General features: G+C 47.0%; 1 protein-coding gene across 1 annotated transcript in view; it reads right to left on the reverse strand.

Annotated features, from left to right (window-relative positions):
• PTGS1 (prostaglandin-endoperoxide synthase 1) overlaps positions 1-23,795 on the reverse strand; it is a 25,640-nt gene extending 1,845 nt beyond the window's left edge. Inside the window, exons 1-10 of the mRNA XM_042780393.1 lie at positions 23,789-23,795; positions 23,595-23,684; positions 15,418-15,534; positions 14,893-15,033; positions 14,552-14,695; positions 12,076-12,257; positions 11,887-11,970; positions 9,304-9,550; positions 6,985-7,271; positions 794-941 (exon numbers count right to left, since the gene is read on the reverse strand). Of these exons, the coding sequence (XP_042636327.1) occupies positions 794-941; positions 6,985-7,271; positions 9,304-9,550; positions 11,887-11,970; positions 12,076-12,257; positions 14,552-14,695; positions 14,893-15,033; positions 15,418-15,534; positions 23,595-23,684; positions 23,789-23,795 (1,447 nt within the window). The remainder of the gene's footprint in view (positions 1-793; positions 942-6,984; positions 7,272-9,303; positions 9,551-11,886; positions 11,971-12,075; positions 12,258-14,551; positions 14,696-14,892; positions 15,034-15,417; positions 15,535-23,594; positions 23,685-23,788) is intronic.
• Positions 23,796-23,999: the final 204 nt, after the last annotated feature.

Below are 23,999 nucleotides of genomic sequence, written 5' to 3' on the forward strand. Positions count from 1 at the left end.
GGCTGGCGGTTCAAATCCACCAGCCACTCCTCGGAAGGAAGGTTGGGCAATCCTACTTCCGTAGTGATACTGTCTCGGAAACCCAAGGAGGGGTCACTATGAGTCAGGTGTGACTCGACGGTACACAACAACAACAACAAGATGGCACAGATGGTTAGCATGCCCCCCTGCTAATGAAAGTTTAGAGCTGTTAGTCAATCCAGAGGCACATCAAAAGAAAGGTTTGGTGATCTACTTCTGAAAAATCCCCCACTGAAAACATTATGGAGTATAATTCCAGTCTGACATACATGCAGTCACCATGAGTTGGGCTGATTCAATGGAAATTAGTTTGGGTTTTTGGTTTGTTTCTTTGTTGAAACAGAATAAAGCCCAATATCTTTAACATGATATCCAAAATTGTACACAATTTGGCCCAAACTCCCCATCACTAACCCCCTCCACCTAAGCCTTGTGTTCTACTTAGTGTTCTCCTGAATAGGTGCATTCTTTCTGACTCCTGTGCCTTTTCTATACTTTCTGCTTCTTGACCTAAAATGCTCTTTCCCTCTATTCTCCATCTGGAAAATTCCTATCTACCCTTACAAACCAGCTGAAAAGCCACCTTCTCTCCCCAAGCAGGGTTATTCACTCCATATTCCTCTCTAGCCAGGCACAGTGCTCTCTTATCCCTGTAACTCCCATAATCATGGTGCTGGCACAATCTGTTGTCTGATTCTGTTTCCTTGACTCTCCCTCACTTTACTGTGAGTCCCTCAAGGGCAGGGACTGTGTCCAGGAAACAGCTGCTCACCTGTGAGCTCCTCGAAAGAGGTGTAGGGCCTCAAGCCAAACCTCTTGCGGTACTCATTGAAGGGCTGCAGCTGCAGCTGTCGAGACTCCTTGATGACCTCCACAGCTACATGCAGGACATGCTGGTCCATGTTCCTACCCCCACCGATCTGCCAAGAGATGAGCACAGATGTCATGGTCTGGGAGCCAGACTACTGTTCTGCAGCCTGCATTAGGGCCCTAAGAAAAGAACTTCAGACCAGGTGTCCTCCTCCCTGAGCTAAGAGAGGGAGTGTGGCTTAGCCTCGCAGCCACAGTGCTGGGGATGTGGCCCTAGGTCTGCCATTGTCATGCTTTCTCAAGGACCCCCTCGGAGTCTCAGTTTCCTCGACTTTAAAGTGTTCAATGGGCCAGGAGGACCTCTCTAGCAGCTCATAAACTCACACTGTTGGCTAACCCATTAAATCCAGGTAAAAACCTCCAAGGTCCTGTTAAGGAAGTTCTGGATCTATTAAGTTCAGCAGCAAGGACTCTGCAGAGGAGATGGCTAGCATGGCCACAGCCAAGAAGTAAACCAAAAGCAGAAGGGGAGCACCCCAGCTCTGGAGAGGAAAGTTGAAGGGATAGAAGGGTTTTTGAGCCAACAAGTGATATGAATAAAAAGATGGGGGAATATTTAGTTTTGGGTGCCAGGTGTTAGAGGAATCAGATAAGAAAACCACTGTATGGCTTTCCTAAGATATTTTAAAAATTATGTTCTAGCAGAGCTAACACATACTTGTCACTCTCCAAGTCTGTTTTCATCATACAACACAGATAATTAATCTTTTGTGGCTTTTTAATGTATAATTTCATTTCTTTTGTCATTATTATTGAGAATATGCACAGCAAAACATACACCAGTTTAAGTTTCTACATGTTCCATTCAGTGACATTGATTCATTCTTCGAGTTCTATAACCATTCTCATCCTCCTTTTCTGAGTTGTTCCTTGTCCATTAATATAAATTCATTGCTCCCTAAGCTTCCTGTCTAGTCTTTCTAGTTGCTGTTGTCAATTTAATCCCTTATAGATAGTTCTTAAAAGAACATAATGCTCAAGGCAGACACTTTTTACATAGTGCCTAAGGCATTTGACTACTAACCAGAAGGCTGGGGGTTCAAACCCACCAGGCACTCCCCAGAAAGTTGACTGGGCAATCTACTTCCATAGAGATACTACCTCAGAAACCCAAGGAGGGGTCGCTGTGAGTTGGAAACGACTTGACGGCAGTGAGTTTGGTTTAGTTTTTTGGAAGCTAAACTATTGCTTGGTTTTAAGAAGACTCAGGGGATATTTTTGGTTTAAGGTTTAAAGATTATCTCAGGGCAATAGCTTCAGGGGTTCATACAATCTTCATAGCTTCAAGAAGTCTAGAGTCCTTTACCATTTTAAATTCTCTTCTGTATTTCTCCCTTTTTGATAGTAGTCAGGCACCATCAGTTCTTGTCCATGAAGGCAATTAGCCAAACATTCCATATCTTCCTCCTAGTCTTGATTTTCCTCTTCTTCTGTTGCCCCAGGTAGAGACCAATTTTCGTGCCTAGGTAACAGAAGCACTAACATACTTTTATGCCAGTTAACTGGGATATCCCATGAAACCATGACCTTAAACCTCCAAACCAAGAAACCAAATCCCATGAGGTGTCTGGGTGTACATAAACAGACTCAGCAACTACTGTTTTGTTTGTTTGTTTGTTTTTCTTTTTGGCATTGTTGTAAATATATCTGACACAATTTTTGCCAGTACAACTTTTGACAGGTATACAACTTCTGACAATGCATTGGCAGCAATGACCATAATCTACTTCCATCACCATTAACATCCCTTTCCCTCTCCCTCCCACCCCTGGTAACCACTAATAAACGTTGTTCTCTATACATTTACCTTTCCTTCCTTGTCATACAATAAGGAGCTCTAGTGGCATAGTGCCTAAGGCATTTGACTGCTGACCAGAAGGCTGGCCATTCAAACCCACCAGCCACTGCATGAAAGGAAAACCAGGCAATCTACTTTAGCAAAGATTTACTGACTCGACTATGAGTTGGAATTGACTCAATGGCAGTGAGTTTGGTTTTTTGTGGCGTGTTTTTTTTTTTTTTTTTTGGTCATAGGATATTTACCCTTTTATGATTGATTTATTTCATTCAACATAATGTCTCCCAACTCCATTCATATTGTAGCAGGTATCAAGACTTCACTTTTCCTACTGGCTGAATAGCATTCCATGTATGCCTGTACCACATTTTGTTTATCCATTCATCTGTTGATGGACATTTAGGTTGTTTCCACCTTTCGGCTATTGTAACTATGCCTTCCATTAACATTGGTATGTAAGTCTCTGCTTTCAAGTCTTTTGGGTATATACCTAGAAGTGGAATTGCTGGGTCATATGGTAGTTCTATTTTTAATTTTTTTAGGAACTGCCACAGTTTCCACAACAGTTTGTATCGTTTTCCATTCCCACCAGCAATGAGTAAGGATTTCAATTTCCCCACATCCTCCTCAAATTTTGTTATTTTCTCTTTGGGTTGTTTTGTTTGTTTGTTTGTTTTCAATTTCACCCATCCTAATGGGAGAGAGAGAGAATGGCAAATGATGAACATCTTTTCATGTGTCTGGTGGCCATTTGAATGTCCTCTTCGGTGAAATGTCTATTCAAGTACTTTGCCCATTTTATGACTGGGTGTTTGTTTTTTGTTGTTAAGTTGTTGAAGTTTTATATATATTTTGGTTATTTGATTCTTGTCAGATATATAGTTTCCAAAGATATTCTTCCAGTCTGGTAGCCTGCTTTTTCACTTTCTTGGTAAAGTCTTTTAATAAACAATATATTTTAATTTTTATGAGATCCCATTTCTTCACTTTGTCTTTTGCTGTTTGTGCTTTTGTTATTACATTACCTAATCCATTGTCGAAGCTAGACCAGACAGCATTATCCCTGGTTCTTTTTCTAAGAATTTCATGGTTTTAGTCTGTACACTTAGATCTTTAATCCATTTTGAATTTGTTTTCATGTATGATATGAGGCACAGATCCTGTTTCATTTTTCTGCATGTGGAAATCCAATGTTCTCAGCACCATTTATTGAAGAGACACTTCTTTCCCCATGAAATGGACTTAGCACCCTTGTCAAAAGTCAGTTGACCACAGATGTGTGGGCTTATTTCTGGACTCTCAATTCTATTCCATTGTCTATGTGTCTATTGTTATATAAGTACCAGGCTGTTGTGATTTCTGTACCTGTGTTGACGCCCTAGTAGTCCTGTGCCATCCTCGCAATCGTTGCTATGTCAGAGCCCATTGTTGTAGCTACTCATCAGTTCATCTTGTTGAGGAGCTTTCTCTTTTCCATTGACCCCCTACTTTACCAAGCATGCTGTCCTTCTCCAGGGACTGGTGCCTCCTGATAACATGTCCAAAGTACATGAGACAAAGTCTTGCCATCCTCACTTCTATAAAGTATTCTGGTTGTATTTCTTTCAAGACAGATTGTTCATTCTTCTGGCAGTCCACGGAATATAATAACATTTTTCATCAGCTGTGTAGTATGCTTTCAAATCAGGAAGTGTGAGTCCTCTTACTTTGTTCTTCTCTTTCAACATTGCTTTAGCTATTCTGGGCCTCTTGTCATTCCATATAAAGTTGAGGACTGTTTTTTTTTTCATTTCTGTAAATAAGGCTATTAGAATTTTGATTGGGGTTTTATTGAATCTATAGATCACTTTGGGTAGTATTGACATCTTAACAATATTAAGTCTTCCAATCTATGAACATAGAATACCTTTCTATTTATTTAAGCCTTATTTATTATCTTTCAGCACTTTTATAGTTTTCATTGTATAAGTCAAGTCCTTCATGTCCCTGGGTAGATTTATTCCTAGGTATTTTATTCTTTCAGATGTTGTTGTAAATGGAATTGTTTTCCTAATTTCTCTGTCAGATTTCTCATTGCTGGTGTATAGAAACCTGACTGATTTTTGTTTGTTGACCTAGTATCCTGTACTTTGCTAAATTCCTCTATTAGCTCTAGAGGTTTACTTGTGGAAGATTAAGTAAATCTTTTAAAGGACCCTGCTAAGGGATCAATTTTTATTGATTTTCATTCTCTGTATCATCATAATGTTGAGTTTCAACTAAATGTACTGAGCATCTAATATTAAAAAGTGAACTTCTAATAACCAGCCACCACAAGGAAGGAGAAACTAAAAGGAGTAGGCAGGTAGCAACATAAAGCATCAAGTCACTCCATTCAGAGCAGATAGAGCCAATCACATGAACAGAAGTGACTAAGTCTGTTCTTTCTTCTTCCTTCTGCTTAAGTGCCTGGGAGAAGAACATTAGCAGAGAGGGAGCTGAAATCTTCCCAGGAAAACAATAACGTCTAAACAAGTTTAGTTCAACAAAACTAGAAGTTTAATCCCAAAACTAAGGGGTAGTATAATACCCTGCGAAGGGAGGAAAATTAAAGTTCAAAGCCCAGGTGACGTGGTGAGATAAAGGAAGCTCCAGAAGAAGATTCTTGTTCATAGCAGTTATGGAGCATTGGTCTGAAGAAGGCGTTATTGCTCAAAACGAGTGCTAATGTTAAGGAAGAGTTTTCTTGAAGCAGAAAAATTAAAATAGGGTGGGAAAGAGGAAAAGCATTGTTGGGTGAAAACATGTGTCTTGGAGGAAAACAAAGAGAGACTGCTATCACCCTGGCTCATCCATTTGCAAACTGTGGGACCTTGGGCAGGTTACTTGAGCTAAGTCTCCTTTTACTCATATGTAAAAGTGAGGAGGGCAAGGCAAAACAAATGAGATAAAGTATGCAAAGCAGTGAATACAGTGTTGGCCACATACTAACCCCTAAGCTGTTAGCCATGTGTGATGGTTATCAGCGGAAACCGTTTTATCATTCCTCACACTCTTCTTAATATCCTGAGAGTCAGCATACTCTGGCCTCCTCTGTCTTGTGCCACATCATCATTTCCACACATCTCATCCTAGCCATTCCATAGCAACTCTTTGGAAACCACACCTCATCAGAGAAATGTCGTTATCTCTGTGCATCCATGTCCCCATAGAGAACCGAGGCCATAAACCAGCCAGCAGCTGCCCACTTGTGGCAGCATATGCTAATTTCAGTCAAATTACCAGAAGGGAACTGAAATCCATCCGGTGCCACAACTTCCTGATAGGGCTCAGGAAGTAGAGAGAAGCAGGGGTAGAGAATGAAAACGAAGGAGTCAGAGAGCCAGGATGAAGGAGTTGGGAGCTTCCGAGTCAGGAGAAGGGAATATTTAAGAGAGAGTTGGTTAGGAATTCCAAGGAAAGAGGCCTATAATTTAATAAACACCTACTGGTGGCATAGTTCCTAAGGCATTTGACTGCTAACTAGAAGGCTGGCGGTTCAAACCCACCAGCCAGTCCTCGGAAGGAAGACTGGGCAATCTACTTCCATAGAGATACCGCCTCGAAAACCCAAAGAGAGGTCGCTATGAGTCAGATCTGACTCGACGGCATGAGTTTGGGTTTTGGTTATGTGGCACTTTCTCATGTATTACCCTATCCTGAATGTCCTTCTGTTCCTAAAATCACCATGCCCTCTGGCCTCTGGGCCTTGCCCATTCTGTCCCCTCTATCTGGAACAAAGCCATCCCCGTCACTAACACTGCTTTTTCCCTGTGCAACTCCTATCCATCTTTAAGATCTCTACTTAGTTCCTTAATCATAATCACTTCCTTACTGATAACTCCCAAAACTGGATCAGCGGATTCTCTCTGATCTGCTAGAACACCATGACCTTTCTGTATTATGGTCCTTATCATGCATTTATAATTCTGATAACATCCAAAAAGTACTTAACAATAGTGCCTAACACACAGTAAGCACTCAAAGGACATTAGCTGTCATATGACTATAATCCCTTTCCAGAGTGTAAGCTCTAAGAGAACAAGGAGCCAAGAATCACATGTGTCTTGTTCACCACCATCTCCCCAGTACCTAGCTAGACTAATGCCCGGCATTGCTGAGTGGACAAATGAACAAGAGAATTAGTGAAGGAATGCTCACAGCCAAACTTTGGAGATGACTACCCCCACTTTATAGACAAGGAACTGGAAGGTGGACCCAAATCTATTGCTTCTCAGTGCCCACAAGCCCTCCCCAGTGCTGCCTCTGGGGCTTACCCGACCAGCACGCTGACGAGAGAAGGCATCCACCAGGGCCTCGACTCCATAGTCCACCAGCATGGAGGTGTTAAACAAGAACTGCTCATAGCTGTACTCTTGGGAGCCCACCTTGAAGGAGTCGGGCATGAGTGGGTGCCAGTGATAGAGATGGTTGAACTCTATGGCAATACGGTTGCGATACTGAAACTGGACTCCGAACAGCAGTTCCGGGTCAAACTTGAGCTGCAGGAAGTAGCCACTCAACTGCTGCACATACTCCTCAATTACGATCTTGATGGTCTCCCCTAGGCAGGAACATATTGGGAAGAGAGTCAACAGATCACACCGATTTAGACATCCAGCTTGGGAATCAAGCCCACTCATGAAAAGTGGGGTGTTTTTTTGTTTGTTTGTTTTTGCATTTTTATGATTGTTATCACTGTAGCTAGTGTTATTAATATTTAATTTTAGTTGGCCATTTTTCACTCTGACTTTTTGTAACACAGTGTGAAAATAAAACTTTTCTGCTTTGGTTTTGACTGAGCTCCTCTAAAACAAGAGGCATCAGCTAGTCTTACATTCCAAAGGGAGACTCAGCTAAGCAGGACATGCAAAGGAGGTATGAGGGAAGGGAACTGCAGCTTGTTAAAGGAGGCTGGACAGCCCACCAAGTAGGGGAAAGTGAAGGATGTACTTAGTGAGGGCTCTCAGTGTGCTGATACCCTCAATATATGGCTAAGGGGACTTCAAAGACACCATTCTGAAAGCCAAGAGGGGGACATTGGGGGTACAAGAAAAACAAACAAAAAAGTTGCCACAGAATCTACTCTGACTCATGGCTATCCCATGTGTGGCAAAGAACTTCAGAAGTGAATTACCACTCAGATACAGCAAAAAAAGAAGAAGTGAACACCAGGCCTTTCTTCTGTGATAACTCTGGGTAGACTGACAACCTTTGGGTTAGCAGCCAAGCCCATTAGCCATTCACACCACCTAGGGACTCAAAAGGAGAATCTAGCCCCAAATAGATTTTAAAACTCTATTTCTTACATATGTTTACAGATAAGAATTCTTATGAATAGATTTTTTCTCTACTCCTCAGTAACCAGCTATAAAGCAAAGAGCCAGAGAAGAAACAAATTGAACATCCCGTAAATAAGTGAAAATTCGTCAATTAGATATTAAAAAAAAAAAAAAAAAAAAAAAGCAGGCATACTAAGTGTAGGCACAAGGGAGAATCCCTTCCTCCTACTCACACATCACAAAATATTGGACTGATGTTTGCAACATCTCTCCATTCAGGAAAGAATCCCCCTGTGACACAGTAAAAGTAGCATGAGCTTTGGAGCAGCCAGACCTAGGTTCAATTCTCCTTCTGCTGAGTGGTCTTGGAGAACTCACTAAACCTCTCTGAATTTTAATTTTCCCTACAAGGACATGATATTTGGCCGTAAGGTTGCTAGAGAAGGTTAGATGATCTACTGGGTGTACAATGCCCTAGAAGGCCTACCTTTGGTCACAGCTTGATCACCTGTTAGTGTGCTGGGCAGCCTCTAGGCACAGACTTGTCCTCTCTGGTCAAGGTCTCTCAATGTTGAGATTTCAGAACCAGCCTCTCTTCCTCTCCAGGCCATTCCTATTCGCAATGCCAGGCTCTTCCAGGCACCCGTGAATCAGGCACTATAATTGGGACCAGCCATGCCCAGTGATGGGTGGAGGTGGGGGAAGGGGGTTACTGGTGACTCACATGGCTTGGACAGGGGTGTCAGGGGCCAAGCTCCTGGGCAGGAAACCATTTGACATTTTTGGCTGCAGACTCACCCCCGTAGAAGACACAAAAATATCCTGTCCCTGAGTTACCCAGAAGCTCTCCAGCTCCAGGAAGGCAGATACATGCATGGCTGGAAACATGATTCCTGAAGGGTGGGCAAGCTGGGGTTTGGCCCTGCACTGCCAAGGACATCATTGTATACATCTGGGTGCAGTACAACAAGGAAACTGAGATGTGGTCTGTCTAATCAGATTTGCTGTGACTCACCCAGCTAGTAATCAACCATCATGGCCATCCATCCATTTTCTGAAGGCCTACTAGGTACTAGGTGCCCTCCCATTTATTATCTCAACAAATACTTATAATCATCATTATCTCCAGTGAACAGATCTGAAAACTGAGACTTCCAGAAATGAAGGGGATCACTCAAGGTCTTAGAGTTAGTAAGTAACAGAGTCAAGATTCTAATCCCAACTCACTGTCCCCAAGCCACCACCCGCCACCCACTCACTTTCTCAGGGTAGAGGTCATGACCTTCTAGGGCAAGGCTTGTTTGGAGTCCTCACCTATAAGGATGAGGCGAGTCGTCTGGAAGAGCTGCTCGTCTTCCCAGGTGGGGTGCTCGGCCTTCAGCAGGTCACACACACGATTGTGCTCACGCAGCCAGACTGTGGCATAGAGCATGAGCCCAGGAAGCAGCCCAAACACCTCCTGGCCCACGGCCATCTGGCTCCGGGGTGAAGTGTTCTTTGGGTAGTGCATCAACACAGGTGCCTCCTCCACTGATGGGGGGTACATGTCTCCATCCAGCACCTGTGGATGGGCAACCTGGCAACTTGGGGCACCAGGGTACCTACACCTGCCCACAGCTGACATCTTCCCACTCCAACTGACAGCTACCTATGTCACGGCAGGGTTGCTGTCTTTTGTCCTCTTCAACCAAGGCCTCTTGATTCTGCCTCCTAAATCTCTTAAAATCAGTCCCCTTCTCTCCATCCCCACTACCACCATCCTTGTCCCTCATCTCCCACCCTGATTCCTCTCCCTAAGTGGGCTTCCTACATCCACTCCCAGAGCCACAACAGTCCATTCTCTACACTGCAGCCAGAGTAATACTTTAAAAAAACATTAATCTAGTATCACTTCCTGGCTTAAAACCCATCGAAGTCCTCTCTCTGCCCTTGGCAGAAATTCCAAGTCCTTAACATGACCTCCACAGACATCTCCACTCTCACCTCAAATTATTCTTATCCCCAATCACTAGGTTTGGCAAAACTCCCCTTCTTTCACTCCAAGCTGCTTCCCACCTCCGAGCCTTTGCATATGCTAAAGCTCTCTACCTGGAAAGCCCCTCCCCCTCTTTGCTTTCTTAACTCCTATTCATCTTTTATGCAAGTCTCAGTTTATTCATGACTTCTTAGTGAAGCTTTCCCAATCCTCTGAACACTCTGGTGGCACCCAAAACTTTTCCTTGGTGGCAGTTATCACAAGTATGATTAATTATTTGGCAGTCTCTTCATTCATTCAATAAATATACACTGAGAATCTACTATATGCCAAATTGTGTTTTTAACCCTAAAGATTCATCAGTAAACTTTTTGTGTTTGCTTGTTTCCATTGTGCTGTCCAATATGATAGCTGCTAGCCACATAAGACTATTCAGCCTCTGAAATCCAGCCAGTGTAAATAAAGAGCTATATTTTCCATTTAATTTAATTGAAATATCAACTTAAAAACTGATACTTCAGTTATTGGGAAAACTCTGAAATACACTTGGAACAACTTAGGCATGTGAATCTAATTTTCAAGTGTAAATTTTATGAACCTAAGTACAGATGGCTCTGGTAGCATAGTGCCTAAGGCGCTTGACTGCTAACCAGAAGGCTGGCAGTTCAAACCCACCAGCCACTCCTAGGAAGGAAGATGGGGCAATCTACTTCCGTAGTGATACTGCCTCGGAAACCCAAGGAGGGGTTGCTATGAGTTGGGTCCAACTCACTGGCACATAACAACAACAAGTACAGATGGAGTCTTTCCAGTGAAGATTTAGCATCCAAATAGAGGGTGCTCTAACTATGAAATACACCCCAGATTTCAAAGATTTAGCATGCAAAAAAAAGTGAAATATCTTAATAATTTTTTGAATTGATTACATGTTGAAATTGTGATTTTTTGGATATATTGGGCTAAATAAAATATACTATAAAAATTGATGGGAGCTCTGGTAGCGTAAGGCACTTGACTGCTAACCAGAAGGCTGGCAGTTCAAACTCACCAGCCACTCCTCGGAAGAAAGATGGGGCAATATACTTCCACAGTGATACTGCCTCGGAAACCCAAGGAGGGGTCACTATGAGTCGGGTCCGACTCGCCGACACATAACAACAACAACAATATAAAAATTGATACAGCTGTTTTTTTTTTCTCTTTTGTAATGTGGCTACTAGAAAATTTTAAGTTACATATGTTGCTCATATTTCTGCTGGGTAGGGCCAGTTTAGGCAATAAGCCCTCCAGGAGCTAGCATCCTACAGTTTATGTCTGTGGTTCCTGACGACTGTGAGTGCACTGAGGGTGCAGTCCCTAACTATGATGTTCACTGTACCAGGTGCACTGTAGTGTCCAATTATTATTGTAGAATAATTAAATAAATAAATAATAATTAAATAAATAAGCTTGAAATGATGTACCTCCTATTAAACCTCAAAGGAGACCTAGTGGCACTGTGGTTAAATCATTGGGTTGCTAACCAAAAAGTCAGTGATTCGAACCCATCAGCCTCTCTGTGGAAGAAGGATGAGGTAGTCTGCTTCCATAAAGATTTACAGCCTTGGAAATCCTATGGGGCAGTTCTACTCTGTCTTATAGGGTCGCTGTGAATTGGAATTAAGTCGATGGCAATGGGTATTGAGCCTCAAACTCCACCTCCCAGTAGAACATAAGAGGCCACATCTGCTCCTCGTCTGCTTCTCTCGTGTGGGGATTTCTCCTAGGGATTTACTGCTGTTCCCAAATTGTCTCTCCTCCTAGTGCACACTATGAGCTCCTGCAGCTGGCCTCTCAGGACACTACTCAGGCCCCCCATAGCCTTTGCCAGGGGAGACCATCAGAGGCCTTTCCCATTGCCCTAACCCTAGGTTCAGTACTACCTGATACTTGAGTTTCCCATCCTTAAAGAGCCGCAGCTGATATTGGCGTTCCAGATTATCTCCATAAATGTGGCCCAGATCGACCTGAGGACAGAGAAGGTACACTCAGATCTCCCCAGTCCTGCCCCACCAGCAATGACCTGCATGTACCTAGTTCCAGGAAGTCCTGAGCCCCTCCTAGGAACTCACCCCATGGCCCACGGCCTTGGTGAAGCCAGGACCCATCTTGCCAGAAGTTTTGAAGAACTGGTGGGTAAAGTGTTGTGCGAAAAAGGCAAACATGAGGTTGGCGCCTTGGGGATCAGGTATGAACTTCCTCCTAAGCAGGAAACGACGGGCCAGGAGCTGGGCATCGGGCAACTGCTTCTTCCCTGATCGAGGAGGTAAAAAAGAGCAGGAACGGCCACCTGTCTGGGCCTCTGAGCTCACTAGGCCAAACAGGCCTAAGCAAAAAGCCCAGAGTAGCCTCTGCTGGACCACTTCCCACCCACCAGGTGGCCCCCGACCCTTCTTCTCTACCGATGATGTGTTTAAGGGTGAAATGATGTGCAATTTGGAATTTATTTTAAAATACTCCATAAAAAATAAGGTGAGAGGGTATAGATGAAATGCTTGGTTATTGCTTTTAGCTGCCATTGAGTTGGTCCCGTAACTCTTGGTGACCCCAGACACAACAGAACAAAATGCTGCCAGGTCCTGTGCCAGCCATATGATGAGTTGTGGGTCAGACTGTTTTTGATCCACAGGGTGAAGAATGGGAAATTGCAGACGAGTGTTAAACTGGGAGATGGGTACATAGGAGTTCAGTACATTCAATTTTTATATATGTTAAATTTTTTTCCATAATAAAAAATGTTTAAAAAAAATAAAAGGAAAGAAAGAAAAGAACATGGACTCCCTGGCTCTGGAGCAAGACAGACTGTGTTTGAACCTGGCTGTGCCATTTACTACCTGTGTACACACAGATAAGTCATTTATCTTTTTGAGCCTCAGTTTCTTCATTGGTAAAGTGGGACAAGTGGTACCTATCTTAGACGGTGGATTTCAGGCATGGCGGGGAACTGGTAAGGCAGAAGCTTTCAAATCAAGGTCAGCAAATATTTTCTTTAAAAATCCAGATAGTAAATATTTTAGACTTCCAGGACTTACTTCTCAACTTTGCACGAAAAGCAACTTTAGACAATATGTAAACAAATAAGTGTGACTGTGTTCCAATAAAAGTTTATTTACAAAAACAAGGGCAGGATGCATTTGGCATGGGGACCCTAGTTTGTTGACCCTTGCTTTTAATGATGCTAGTTTTTCTATGTCTGGGGTAAAAACAAGCCATCTTGAAGTTGGTATCTGTCTTTATGACCACAGGCACTTGGGAAGCCTTCCTTAATTATATAAACATCACATGAGTTACCACTCAATGCCCTACCAGAAAGGACTAACAGAATTTTTGTGTTCTGATAAAGGCATTCTTTGACAATACCTCTTGTAGGACCAATGCCAAAGAGTCAAGATTAACAGACCTTTCTTTGGATTGAGATGATCAACTGTATTCCATTGGCAGGAATGAGTATTAATCATCCCAAAAGGGAACTCTCCAAAAGGGAAGTTGGAGGGTATAGTCTGTACCCATAACCTGGAATCCTCACTCAAGTAGACCTTGGGGTAGGACTGGTACCAGCAAGATATTGGCATAGTTCAGAAGATCTGCTAGACCCAGCTATCCAGGCAAAATGGCCATACTTTTGGAATAGTAGCTAAAACTTTGAGTGCAAACCAACAGAAAGGTAACCATGAGGCCCAAGTATGGACATCAATACATATGCAACGTTCTGAACCTGCAAAATCACACATCCATGAGACTGCACAGGAACAGCATTCAACAGTGAGACCATGTGGCAGCAACTGACTGATCAGCCCCTCTGGCCTCACTATTCTTGAAATTGAGTTGATGGCTCTGAACTAAGAAAGGCCTTAGGGCTTTTTGGACAATTAGGGATAGAGTGGGGGAAAAGGTTCAAGAGGAAGATCCCTGCCAATGAGGTTAGGTGGGGTCTTAAGCAACAACAAAAATAAATAGATAAATAAATTATATATAAATATATATATATATATGTACACATATGTATATACACACACACACAGAAAGAAGACTGGGCTATCTACTTCCATAAAGATTTACCACCTCGGAAACCCAAATGGGGTCGCTATGAGTCAGAATTGACTCCATGGCAGTGAGTTTGGTTTTATATATATATACAACTTATTTGTACCGTATGCTGGTGAAAATATGTAAGAACCAAGCATATAATTAGTACTAAATAAATAGAACATTCTTCCTTCCTCCCCACTTTTCAACTTTCAAGTCACCCCCACCCCAGCAGGGGCCAGTCCATTCAGTAGATAAGTCTCAGGCAATGTGACACACTGGAAACATGAAAGCACTAGTCTGATTCTGCCAGGGACTTCCTAGGTGACCTTAGGCAAAACCATTCAGTGCCCTTTCCTGTCCTCATTCCCCAACCATGTCCTCATCCCTAGTTCCTTGCCTTGCCTTGGTCCACCCATCTGTGAAACTGGCTAATAATTACTCTTCTGCCTGCTTTCCTGCAAAGAGAACTGAGCATCTCCTGTGATCCCCAGGCCCAGCGACTTACATCACCTTTATTACCTTTGGTTCCCATAGGTGTGGGGCAGTCTTGGGGCACAGAGGGCAGAATACGGGTGTAGTAGCTCACATTGGAGAAGGACTCCCAGCTGATGTAGTCATATGCGGCGTTGTAGGTTGGGGGGCTGGGGACAAGGTTGGAACGCACTGCAGAGGGTGAAAATAATGGTGACAAGGGGGCTCCCATCGTCAGTTACTCCCCTTCCATGCCTCCTTTGAATTGGAAATTTCCTTATCTGGTATCATACCATCTCCCCACCCACCACCCATATCAGATGCCAAGAACCAGCAGAACTGCTTGTTCTGATGTTCCCCAGGTTAGGGGAGACCCTGTCCCCACCCACCTATGAGTACCAGGCGCATTAGCATATCACGGATGAAAGTGGCATTGACAAACTCCCAGAACCAGCGCCCATGTGTCAACAGGAAGTGGAGAAAAGAGGGGCTGGGCCGCAACGCATTCCGGAGCCAGGTCCATAGCTCAGCTGCAGGGACAATGGGAACCATTCAGCTGGCCTTCCTGGCAGGACCAGAGCAACCAGCGCAGACGATGGGGACTGGAGACAAGGGCCAGAATGAAACAGGGAGTGCATATGGGACAGGACAGTAAGGACAGGGCCCTGGGAGTGATGACACATGTCCGAGTTAAAACCAGAAATGAGGACAGGAGACAGGGCTAGGGACTGGGTTTGGGGCTGGTCAGTGAAGACTCCCCAAAAGCCCAGAACTAGGAAGTAGGATGTGCTGGGAGTGAGGGCTCAGGATGCAGCAGGTCAGGGAGAGCCAGAAAAGGAAGGAGAATGGGCCCATGTGGAGCTAGAGGAGGAGGAGCCCAGGGGAGAGGAGTGGGGACTGGAGGCCCAGCTCACGGACGGTGCAGTTGGGGCCGGAGTAGCCCGTGCGGGTGCAGTCACACTGGTAGTGGTCGAGACCAAAGCGGACACAGATTCCCTGGTGCTGGCATGGATAGTAACAACAGGGGTTCACTGTGGGTGAGAAATAAGGATCAGAGATTGTAGGGTGGCCCTCAGACCCCCATCCTGTCCTGGATGAGGGCATCCAGGGTCAAAGGTATTGACTCAAGCCCCAGCTCTGTCCTAAGTCACTGAGTGACCCCTCTCTGGACTTCAGTGTTTCCACAGTGACAAGCACAAATCCTTGGCCCTTCCATTCCCAGGCTTTGCTCTGGAGCTCCAATCAGGCCCCCAGGTCAAGTCCCCCTCCTTCCCTACTAATGCCAGAGCGGGGGTGGGTAGTCTGCACTCTAGGCTGTGATATCAAAGGCTAGGAAACAGCTGATAATATGCTGCAGCCACAGACTTCTAAGGCATTCACTTCCTGCCAAGTCAGGGCTCAGCAGCAAGGGCAGGGTTTGTGGGGTTCCAAAAAGGGTCAAGGATGGGGGTTCTCTCAGCTCACCCCAAGCTGGGTGATCATCTAGACACTAAGAAGGAAGAGACCAGAAGAAGGGAGACCCAGAGAAGTCACCCGGCGAGCCATACCAGACCCATTGCCTCATCCTTTCACTTCCGCCCACGTTTCCAACACAGACTCAACAGTCAAGCCCGATGAAAGAAGTTTTCCATGACTGTGGGGGCAGAGCGTGAGTTTGAGGGAAAACAGGTAGCCCCAGAGCCTCAGCTATCTCAGCACCAGTTTCTGATTGGCCCAGTCTTAGCCCAGGTGAAGGCTGAGGTCTGGGCACTAGGACTCCAAAGAAAGGCAGACTAACGGAATAACAGGAAAGACATGGCTGGAAAAATCTCCTGAGAGTGAGTAGAGCCCTGGCATCAATCAGCCCCCTTGCCTTCTAGAGAAACTGGCACAAGGAAGCCCCTCTTTGCATCTAACTTGGATGTTACTGACCACAGCCCCCTGGCTCAAATCTGTACTGTCTCAGTGGCTCTTCAGAAACCAAACTTAGAGACTCTTTAGCACTCATTTGGGTCCACCCTACAATGCACAGCAGTGCAGGTATCACTTGAGCAAGGACACAGAGCAGAGCAGGGGACTGGACAGACCCAGGACTCCTGGCTCCTGGCCTCAGGCTCCTTCCCAAGCCTTACCCAGCAAACAGTAGCTCCCCTCTGTAAACATACATGTACTTCCTTAACTGGGATCAAAGCCAACAAGACAGGGAACTTTTATTCTCTGTACAACTGATTATTGGAGGTCAAGAGGGTAGCAAAAGGGGAAAGAAGCTTAGGATGAAATGGTCAGCGATCTTAGGGACCCATGATCAGAGGGCATGACCTTAGGCAAGGCTGGACTCCTTGGGTTTCAGCTTCCTTACTTCATAGTCTCTGGCACTTGGCCTGGACAGCAGGGCCCTCCCAGCCCCTACCTCAGAGAGGGCCCCCAGCACCACACACACACACACACACCTGAAAACAAGAAGAACTTACAAGAAACATGCAAATAGTTTTACTTAAGCCTTGGTGACTCCCCACAGCCCCGCAATGGCCATTTGTGTGAGCCTGGCAGGGATGTAGGAGGGAGAGGCCCATGGGAGAAGGCTGGATGAAAAGGCCTTATCAGGCTGACTCAGGCGGACCTGGCAGCCAGGACCAGGGGCAGAGTACCTAAAAGTGAGGTAAGAATGGTGTAAGAAAAACATGTGGAACTGTTCACTATAGATTAGTAAGTAAGCACAAGTAAGCTTGTATTTTCCTTGTTTACCGGATACTCCACCCCTGTCAGGGATTGTAAATTTGAAAAGAGGCTCTGATTCTGTAGGAAGGTGCTATGGGGTTGAAAGAGAGACAGATGCCAGCCATACCTAGAAGTAGAATCTTTAATGTGGTGAAAAATGTGAAATTATTCACTACAGATTAGTAAGAAAGCATAAGTAAGCCTGTGCTTACCTTGCTTATTGGGTAATCTGTGCCTGGCCAGGACCCAGGGATGCCTGCCTCTCCCTCCCTCAAGCCCAGAAATGCCAAAGAGACTCAGGATCACCCGCCGCCCCCATTTGGCTCAGGGATCTAGCCCTCAAAGAAAGGATTCTTCTCCTCTGCCTGAGCGCTCCTTCTTCAATTCCTCCAGCTCACAACACTCTGCTCACCTGCCTAATTCACCTGCCAAGGGTCCTTTAACTCTCTCCCAGTGCCCAGCTCCAAACCCTGGCTCACAAGGCCTTCTATCACCAATAGTCCAGTCCTATCAATCACCAGGCTCAGTTTCCCCATCTCTAGGAGCTCTGGTAGCGTTGTGCCTAAGACACTTGACTGCTAACCAGAAGCCTGGTGGTTCAAATGCACCAGCCATTCCTTGGAAGGAAGGTTGGGCAATCTACTTCTGTAGTAATACCTCCTCAGAAACCCAAGGAGGAGTTGCTATGAGTCGGGTCCGACTCGACGGCACATAACAACAACAATACCACAGTAAGAAGGAGCCCTGATGGTGCAATGGTTAATCACTTTGCTGCCAACCATTAGGTTGGTGGTTCAAACCCACCCAATGGCTCTGTGGGAGAAAGACCTCGCAAGCTGCTTCCATAAAGATTACAGGTTAGGAAACCCTGTGGGGGAGGTTCTATTCTGTCACATTGAGTTGCTATGAGTCACAATGGACTCCCAATAATACCACCACAGTAGAGATCTCAAATGGAGCTCAGAAGGTCCATTCAGCTCAAATATTCTGTAGCAGTCACCTCCATTAGCTCCAAGGCTCAAAGCTCTTCCTCATTCTTCAAGGAGCCTGTTGCCTTTTCCTAATAAATTTCCTCCAAACCTACTTCACCCTCCTGACTGAGCCCTCCCCTTGCCTCCACCAGAAAGGCTTCCCTAAATACCCACACTCTAACTCTTCAGCTTTCTCTCACCATGATGACTACAATTTGCTCTTCTCCACCATAAGCTCCCAAGGGAAGGGGCCACCCCTCTTCTGTCTTTCTCCTCCCCTAACACAAGCTGTGTACACCTAGCTGGGGCTCTATGTGTCTACTAACCCACATCCTCTACCCAAGTCTTGGAGACATCCAGCCATCTGGGACCCACATGTGGTGGCCAGAGCTCCACAAATGCTTGTTGAATTGATAAAATAAGTAAAGAAAGTGGTCCCTTCCAGCTTGGTCAAAGAAACTCCCTTATCTTCGCAGCCCACAGCATTTCACTCTGAAGTCTCGCTTGAAGCCCTCCTGCTGTCACACTGGAGTTCTGCCCCAGTAGGCAGAGCCAGAAGCCCACGACACTGAAGCTGCTGCCCATATGCCCCTACTGCCTAGAGAAACTGTGTGCCCAGTGGAAGCGCCTCCCTCCCAGACCACCAATTCTGTTTTCCCTCCCTCCTCCCTCACATGTTTTTCATAAACACCAGCTGCCCCAGCTCAGGAAAACTCCTCACCAAGCACACCAACTACCACTGAGGCCCCAGGGGTAGCAGGGTGGATGGAGAGGAGACTGCGTGCCACATCCCCAGGGATGAGCTTGACCACAGCTAGACCAGGAAGCCAGGAGTCTCGCACACTGAGTCCAGGACCTCGCCCACCTCCTACTCATTTATCTGCCCGGCACTCCCTAGGAGAGGTAGACCAGAATCCCCATGGTGTGCCAGATAAAGAATACGAGGCTCAGAGAAGGGAAGAGACTTGCCAAAGCCCCATTGCTTCGAAGTAGCAGAGTCAAGACTTGACTCCTTTCTCTTCTCTGTCATTCCTACTTCCTGGAAGAGCTCCAGGTCTGGATCTGGAGAAGGGCTAAGGAGAGAGAGTCATCTGAATCCATAGGTTGAAAAAAATATCCCAGGTGAGGTAGGTTTATCACCGTTCCTTCAAAATGGACTCCAAAAATCCTGAATGAATAAAATCAGGGTGCCAGAGGGATCTCCATCTCCTTCCACAACCAGAACCTTGGGAACTATTTGGACAAGAAGGGCTCCTTTCAGTCTAACCTAAATCCCATGTGCTTTCATGCTGGCCCAGTTCTGCGCTCAGTGGAGGGCACCTCTGTATAATAAACCATCAGGAATCAGAACTGGGGTGCTGTGGACACCAGGTCCAATTCATCTTCAGTCCCAGGACTCAGCTCAGGGCCAGGCATCAAGCAGGTGGTCCTAATAAAGAAACCAAAAACTCATTGCCTTGGAGTCAATTCCAACTTACAGCCACCTTACATGTTTTAGAGTAGAGCTGTACTCCATAGTGTTTTCAAAGGCTGTAATTTACCAGCGATTTCTTCTGCAGAACCACTGGGTAGATTTGTACTGCCAACTTTTTGACTAGTAGTTGAGCAGAATCCATTTGTGCCACCCAGGGGCCCTAGCAGGTGCTCAGAGAAGATGTATTTGAGAGCTGCTCCTTACTGGGTGCATGTCCTTGAGCAAAGTCTCTTCACCCTCTGATCTCCATTTTTCAGTCTATCTAGTGAAGCAGATGGAACAGATGGGCCCAAAGGAGGCCTCCTACTCTGATGTTCTGTCCTCCCTTCTCTACTCAGGGCGGAGCTGGTCTCTTCTTCTCCATCATTTGCATCAATATGATCCCCATGCACACACACTCACCCGATCAGCAGAGACCTTTACAACCTGCTCTCATTAAGTCCCCAAACAACACAGGGGTGGGGATGATCAGCACACCCATTCCACACATGAGGTCCCTGAAGCCCAAAGGCCATGCAACTAGTCCACCTTCACACAGATAAAGACAGTCCAGGACAGCCTGGCTCTAGAACCTTTCTAAGAATTCAGACGAGGAAAAGTCCCCCAGCCTAGGAGTTGACATATGAAGCTTAGGGCTGAGTGTGACGGGGGTGAGGCACAGCAGAGGGGAACACCAAGTCCTCCAGGATGTGAAGGCGGCAGGCAGTAAGAAGGCCTGTCAAAGTGGCTGAACCATAATCCCCTAAGAATAATATTTAGAGAAGCTGCAGGGGCCTTGCAGCCAAAGAGCACGCAACCCGCCCTGATTAGCCAGGCCAGGGCCCAGCTAGTAGCCCCAGCTAGTACAACTGGCCAGGTAGGCAGCCAGAGGCCAGGCACCCCCACACCAGGCCTGAATAGCTAGGCCCAACAGCTGGACGAGCCCAGCTGGAGAGGAAGCCCACTCCCAGCCCACAGGCCCAGCTGGTGATGGAGATAGGAGGCAGCAGGTAGCAAAGAGGTCTTGGCACAAGCTGGGTTCCTGCTCCATGTGCCAGCATAAGCTAGCCTCAAGCTCCTCACCCGGCACAGGGGGCTGGTGCTAGGCCAAGTCCAGGGGCTAGAGGAGATGAACCTGGGCAGCATCAGGGATCACCTGGCATAGCCTTGCCCTTCAAGCTGGACCCCATCTTCTCCCTACAGCTATCATGTCCTCCCTACAACCTCCACTGCCTCTCTGAGGCCAAGACACAGGCTTTGAATTTCTGGAGAAAGGTTCAGCTTGGGTCTCAGCCCATCACACGCTTAAAGTACGACAGCAGCCCAAAACCTCTGCCCCTACATCCCACTTGTTAACTGTTCTGTCCTTGATCCTTGCAACAGCCTCCAGTCTCATCCTCCTAAGTCATTCATCCATCCCCACTCTCCTGCTTCCCACCACCCTCAGGCCAAAGTCCCAGCTCCTCACCCTGGCATTCAAAAGTCACTGCTGTCCACTACCTGAAGGTCACTCCAGCCCCATGTCCTACTGCTCCAGCTCCCATCTTCCTCCTGTTATTCAGATCTTTGTCTTAGCCTGTGTCATCGTTTCTACCACACAGATCCTTCTCATAGTGCCCCCCACCTCCTTCAGCATCCAGTTCAAATGTCACTGCCTCAGTACTCACACTGAGAGGTTAACTACTCCCTTCCCCGAGCTCCACAGAGCCCTGTGTTCCCCAGTCTTTGCCTTGGTCTTGCTGGATGACAATCTGCTGGCATTTCTGTCTCCTCTATCAGACTGTAATCTCCTCCCATCTCTGTGTCTCCAGGGCTCAGCTGAGAGTCTAGCACAAAGTAAGCCTTCAGGAATGTTTGTGGACTGAAAAAACGATTTTGCTTAAGCACTTATGATATAAAGGTAAGTAGGAAGGACAAAGAGCAAGATGACACAGATCACAGCTCAATGGGTGCTCATGAATAGATCAAGAAAGACAGACAGGGAAGGCCCTGTGTGCCTGTGCGATATGCCAGGATTGGGCTTCAAAGGAAGTGCTGGGCTGATCCAGGGGCTGACAAGATGGGCCACTGGGGCAGCCTGTCCAGCCTCGGCTCTGTCCTCAGCTCACTAGAGGGTCTTAGACAAGCAAGCTCACTCCTCTGGTTGTCAGTGGCCCATCTCCCTGCCAGGCCTGTTTGTTGTGAGCACCAGAGAAATAGACACCCACAGCCTTGCTTTGACAACTGTAAAGTGCTGGTCACGAGTCTCCCTCCTCTTCTGCCCACAAACGAGGCCTCTGCTCATACTCAAACCTTTGCCTGGAGCACCCTCCATCCACCCCTTGGCTTTCACAAATACCACCCACTCAAGCTCTCTCCTCCAAGAAATCTGGCCTGATTAGCAATCTATGTGGATATCTTTTCTTGCTCCTCTGCAGCACCAAATCCCTACAGCACCACAGCTTGGAGCTCAGAGCCCCTTGCCCCCACCATCTTCCCTTGCCCCCATTTTACAGACAGGAAATGGAGACCCAGAGAGCAATGGGTAACCCAGGTATGTGGTGGTGGAAGCTGTGTGAAGGCAGTCTGTCTCCATAGTCCTCCCCACACTACACACACACACACACAGAGAGAGAGAGAGAGAGAGAAGGGAGAGAGAGAAGCGGAAAGCTAGGGGAAGGAGAGGCTGGCCCAGTGAGGAGGGAAGTCCTTCACCTTGAACCTGCTACAGGTGTAGGAGAGGGGCTGGATTTCAAAGTCTCTGAGTTTCCCCATTAGCCCCAGGGCGATGCAACCCAAAGGGACCAGTGTTTAAGTGGAAGGGAAGGGTGGGAGCTAGCTGAACTCAAATCTTCCACGTGGGGGAAAAAACCTTACAAAGGTTTCAAATCCTACCCTTACCGTGCACAGTGTGAGCTTGGGGACTTTGTGGCACCTCTCTGAGCCTCAGTTTCCTCATTTACACAATAAACCAAACCTAACCCACTGCCATCAAATCGTTTCCGACTCATAGCGACTTTGTTGTTGTTGTTGTTAAGTGTCGTTGAGTCATTTCCGACTCATAGCGACCCCTTGCACAGCAGAACAAAACACTGCCCCATCCCGCGCCAGACCCACAATCCCTGCTATACTTGAGCCCATCATCGCAGCCACCATGTCAATCCATCTCGTTGAAGGCCTCCCCCTCTTTCGTCGACCCTCCACCCTACCAAGCATGACATCCTTCTCCAGGGAATGGTCCCTTCTGACAACATGACCAAAATAGGTGAAACGAAGTAGCGACCTTAGGGGAAAGTAAAACTGCCCCATAGGGTTTCCAAGGCTGTAAATCTTTGCGGGAAGCCGAGGGCCTCATCTTTCTCCCAGGGAGCGGCTGGTGGGTTCCAAAAGCCCAAGTTTTGGTTAGGAGCCGAATGCCTTAACCACTGGGCCACTCGAGCTCCCTGAAGATAAACCACAGCGAACAACCCAACTCTGTAGTTGTATTTCCACCTCCCATCTGTCATCCCAGAACGGCTGGGGTCCTCGGGTCCTCGCCAGGGAAGACCTTCTCCAGGGGGTTGAGAGTCAGGTTGAGTGCCCAGAAAATCAGGAAGGGAACTCGTCCTCCAGCCCGCTTCCCCCCGGGAGCCTCCTGCTTCCTCCGAAAGAGGCCCCCCGCAGGAAACTGCGGGGCAGTTGAGGCGGAGAGACGGCTGGGACAGCTGGGGGCCCAGAAAAGGTGAGGGGGCTGGAGAAGGGCCGGCCCTTCTCTCTCAGCGGCTACGAGAACTCAGCGCACCGCTCCTCCCAAGAAAGAAGCCGATAGCCCCGGACCCAAGAGCACACCCCTCTTGGAGACCAGCCGCCCTACTGCCGCAGCCCCTTCCCGCGTCCCAGGCACCGCCGGCAGAAAGGGGAAGCTGAGCCCTTTGGCCGGGAAAGGAGGGAATGGAGCCGAGCCCGGGGCGCGGAGCCGGGGGCTCCGGGTGGGCAGGGAGGGACCGCCTACCCGGCGCGGGCACCCCGGGGGCCGGTGCCAGGACCGGGGCTGTTGGCAGCAGCAACAGGAGTAGCGGGAACCGGAGCGAGAGACTCCTCCCTGCAGAGAGAGAGACACACACAAGACGCTGAGCTTGGCATTCAAGGCTCTGCCAGGAAGCAAAGAGAATTCTTGGGTGCGCAGGGCACCCGGGCCAGACTCACGGCTCATGGTGGGGGACCGCTGATGGTTGCCAGACGCAGACTGCCGCGGGATGGGTGAGTCTCCACCACTACCCAGTGCTCAGACCCGACTGGCCCGCCCCCGCCCCTCCCGCCAGCTGTCACCGCGGGCGCCGCCCACTTTCTCTGGACCCTCCCCAACCAAAATTAATTATTGTATGATGGCCCAGAAGGAGTTAATTTCCCTAAGGCG

The sequence above is a fragment of the Orycteropus afer genome, unplaced genomic scaffold (assembly GCF_000298275.1).
Source record: "Orycteropus afer afer isolate SDZICR_OR568_19922 unplaced genomic scaffold, OryAfe1.0 scaffold00037, whole genome shotgun sequence".
NCBI classification, from domain to species: Eukaryota; Metazoa; Chordata; class Mammalia; order Tubulidentata; family Orycteropodidae; genus Orycteropus; species Orycteropus afer.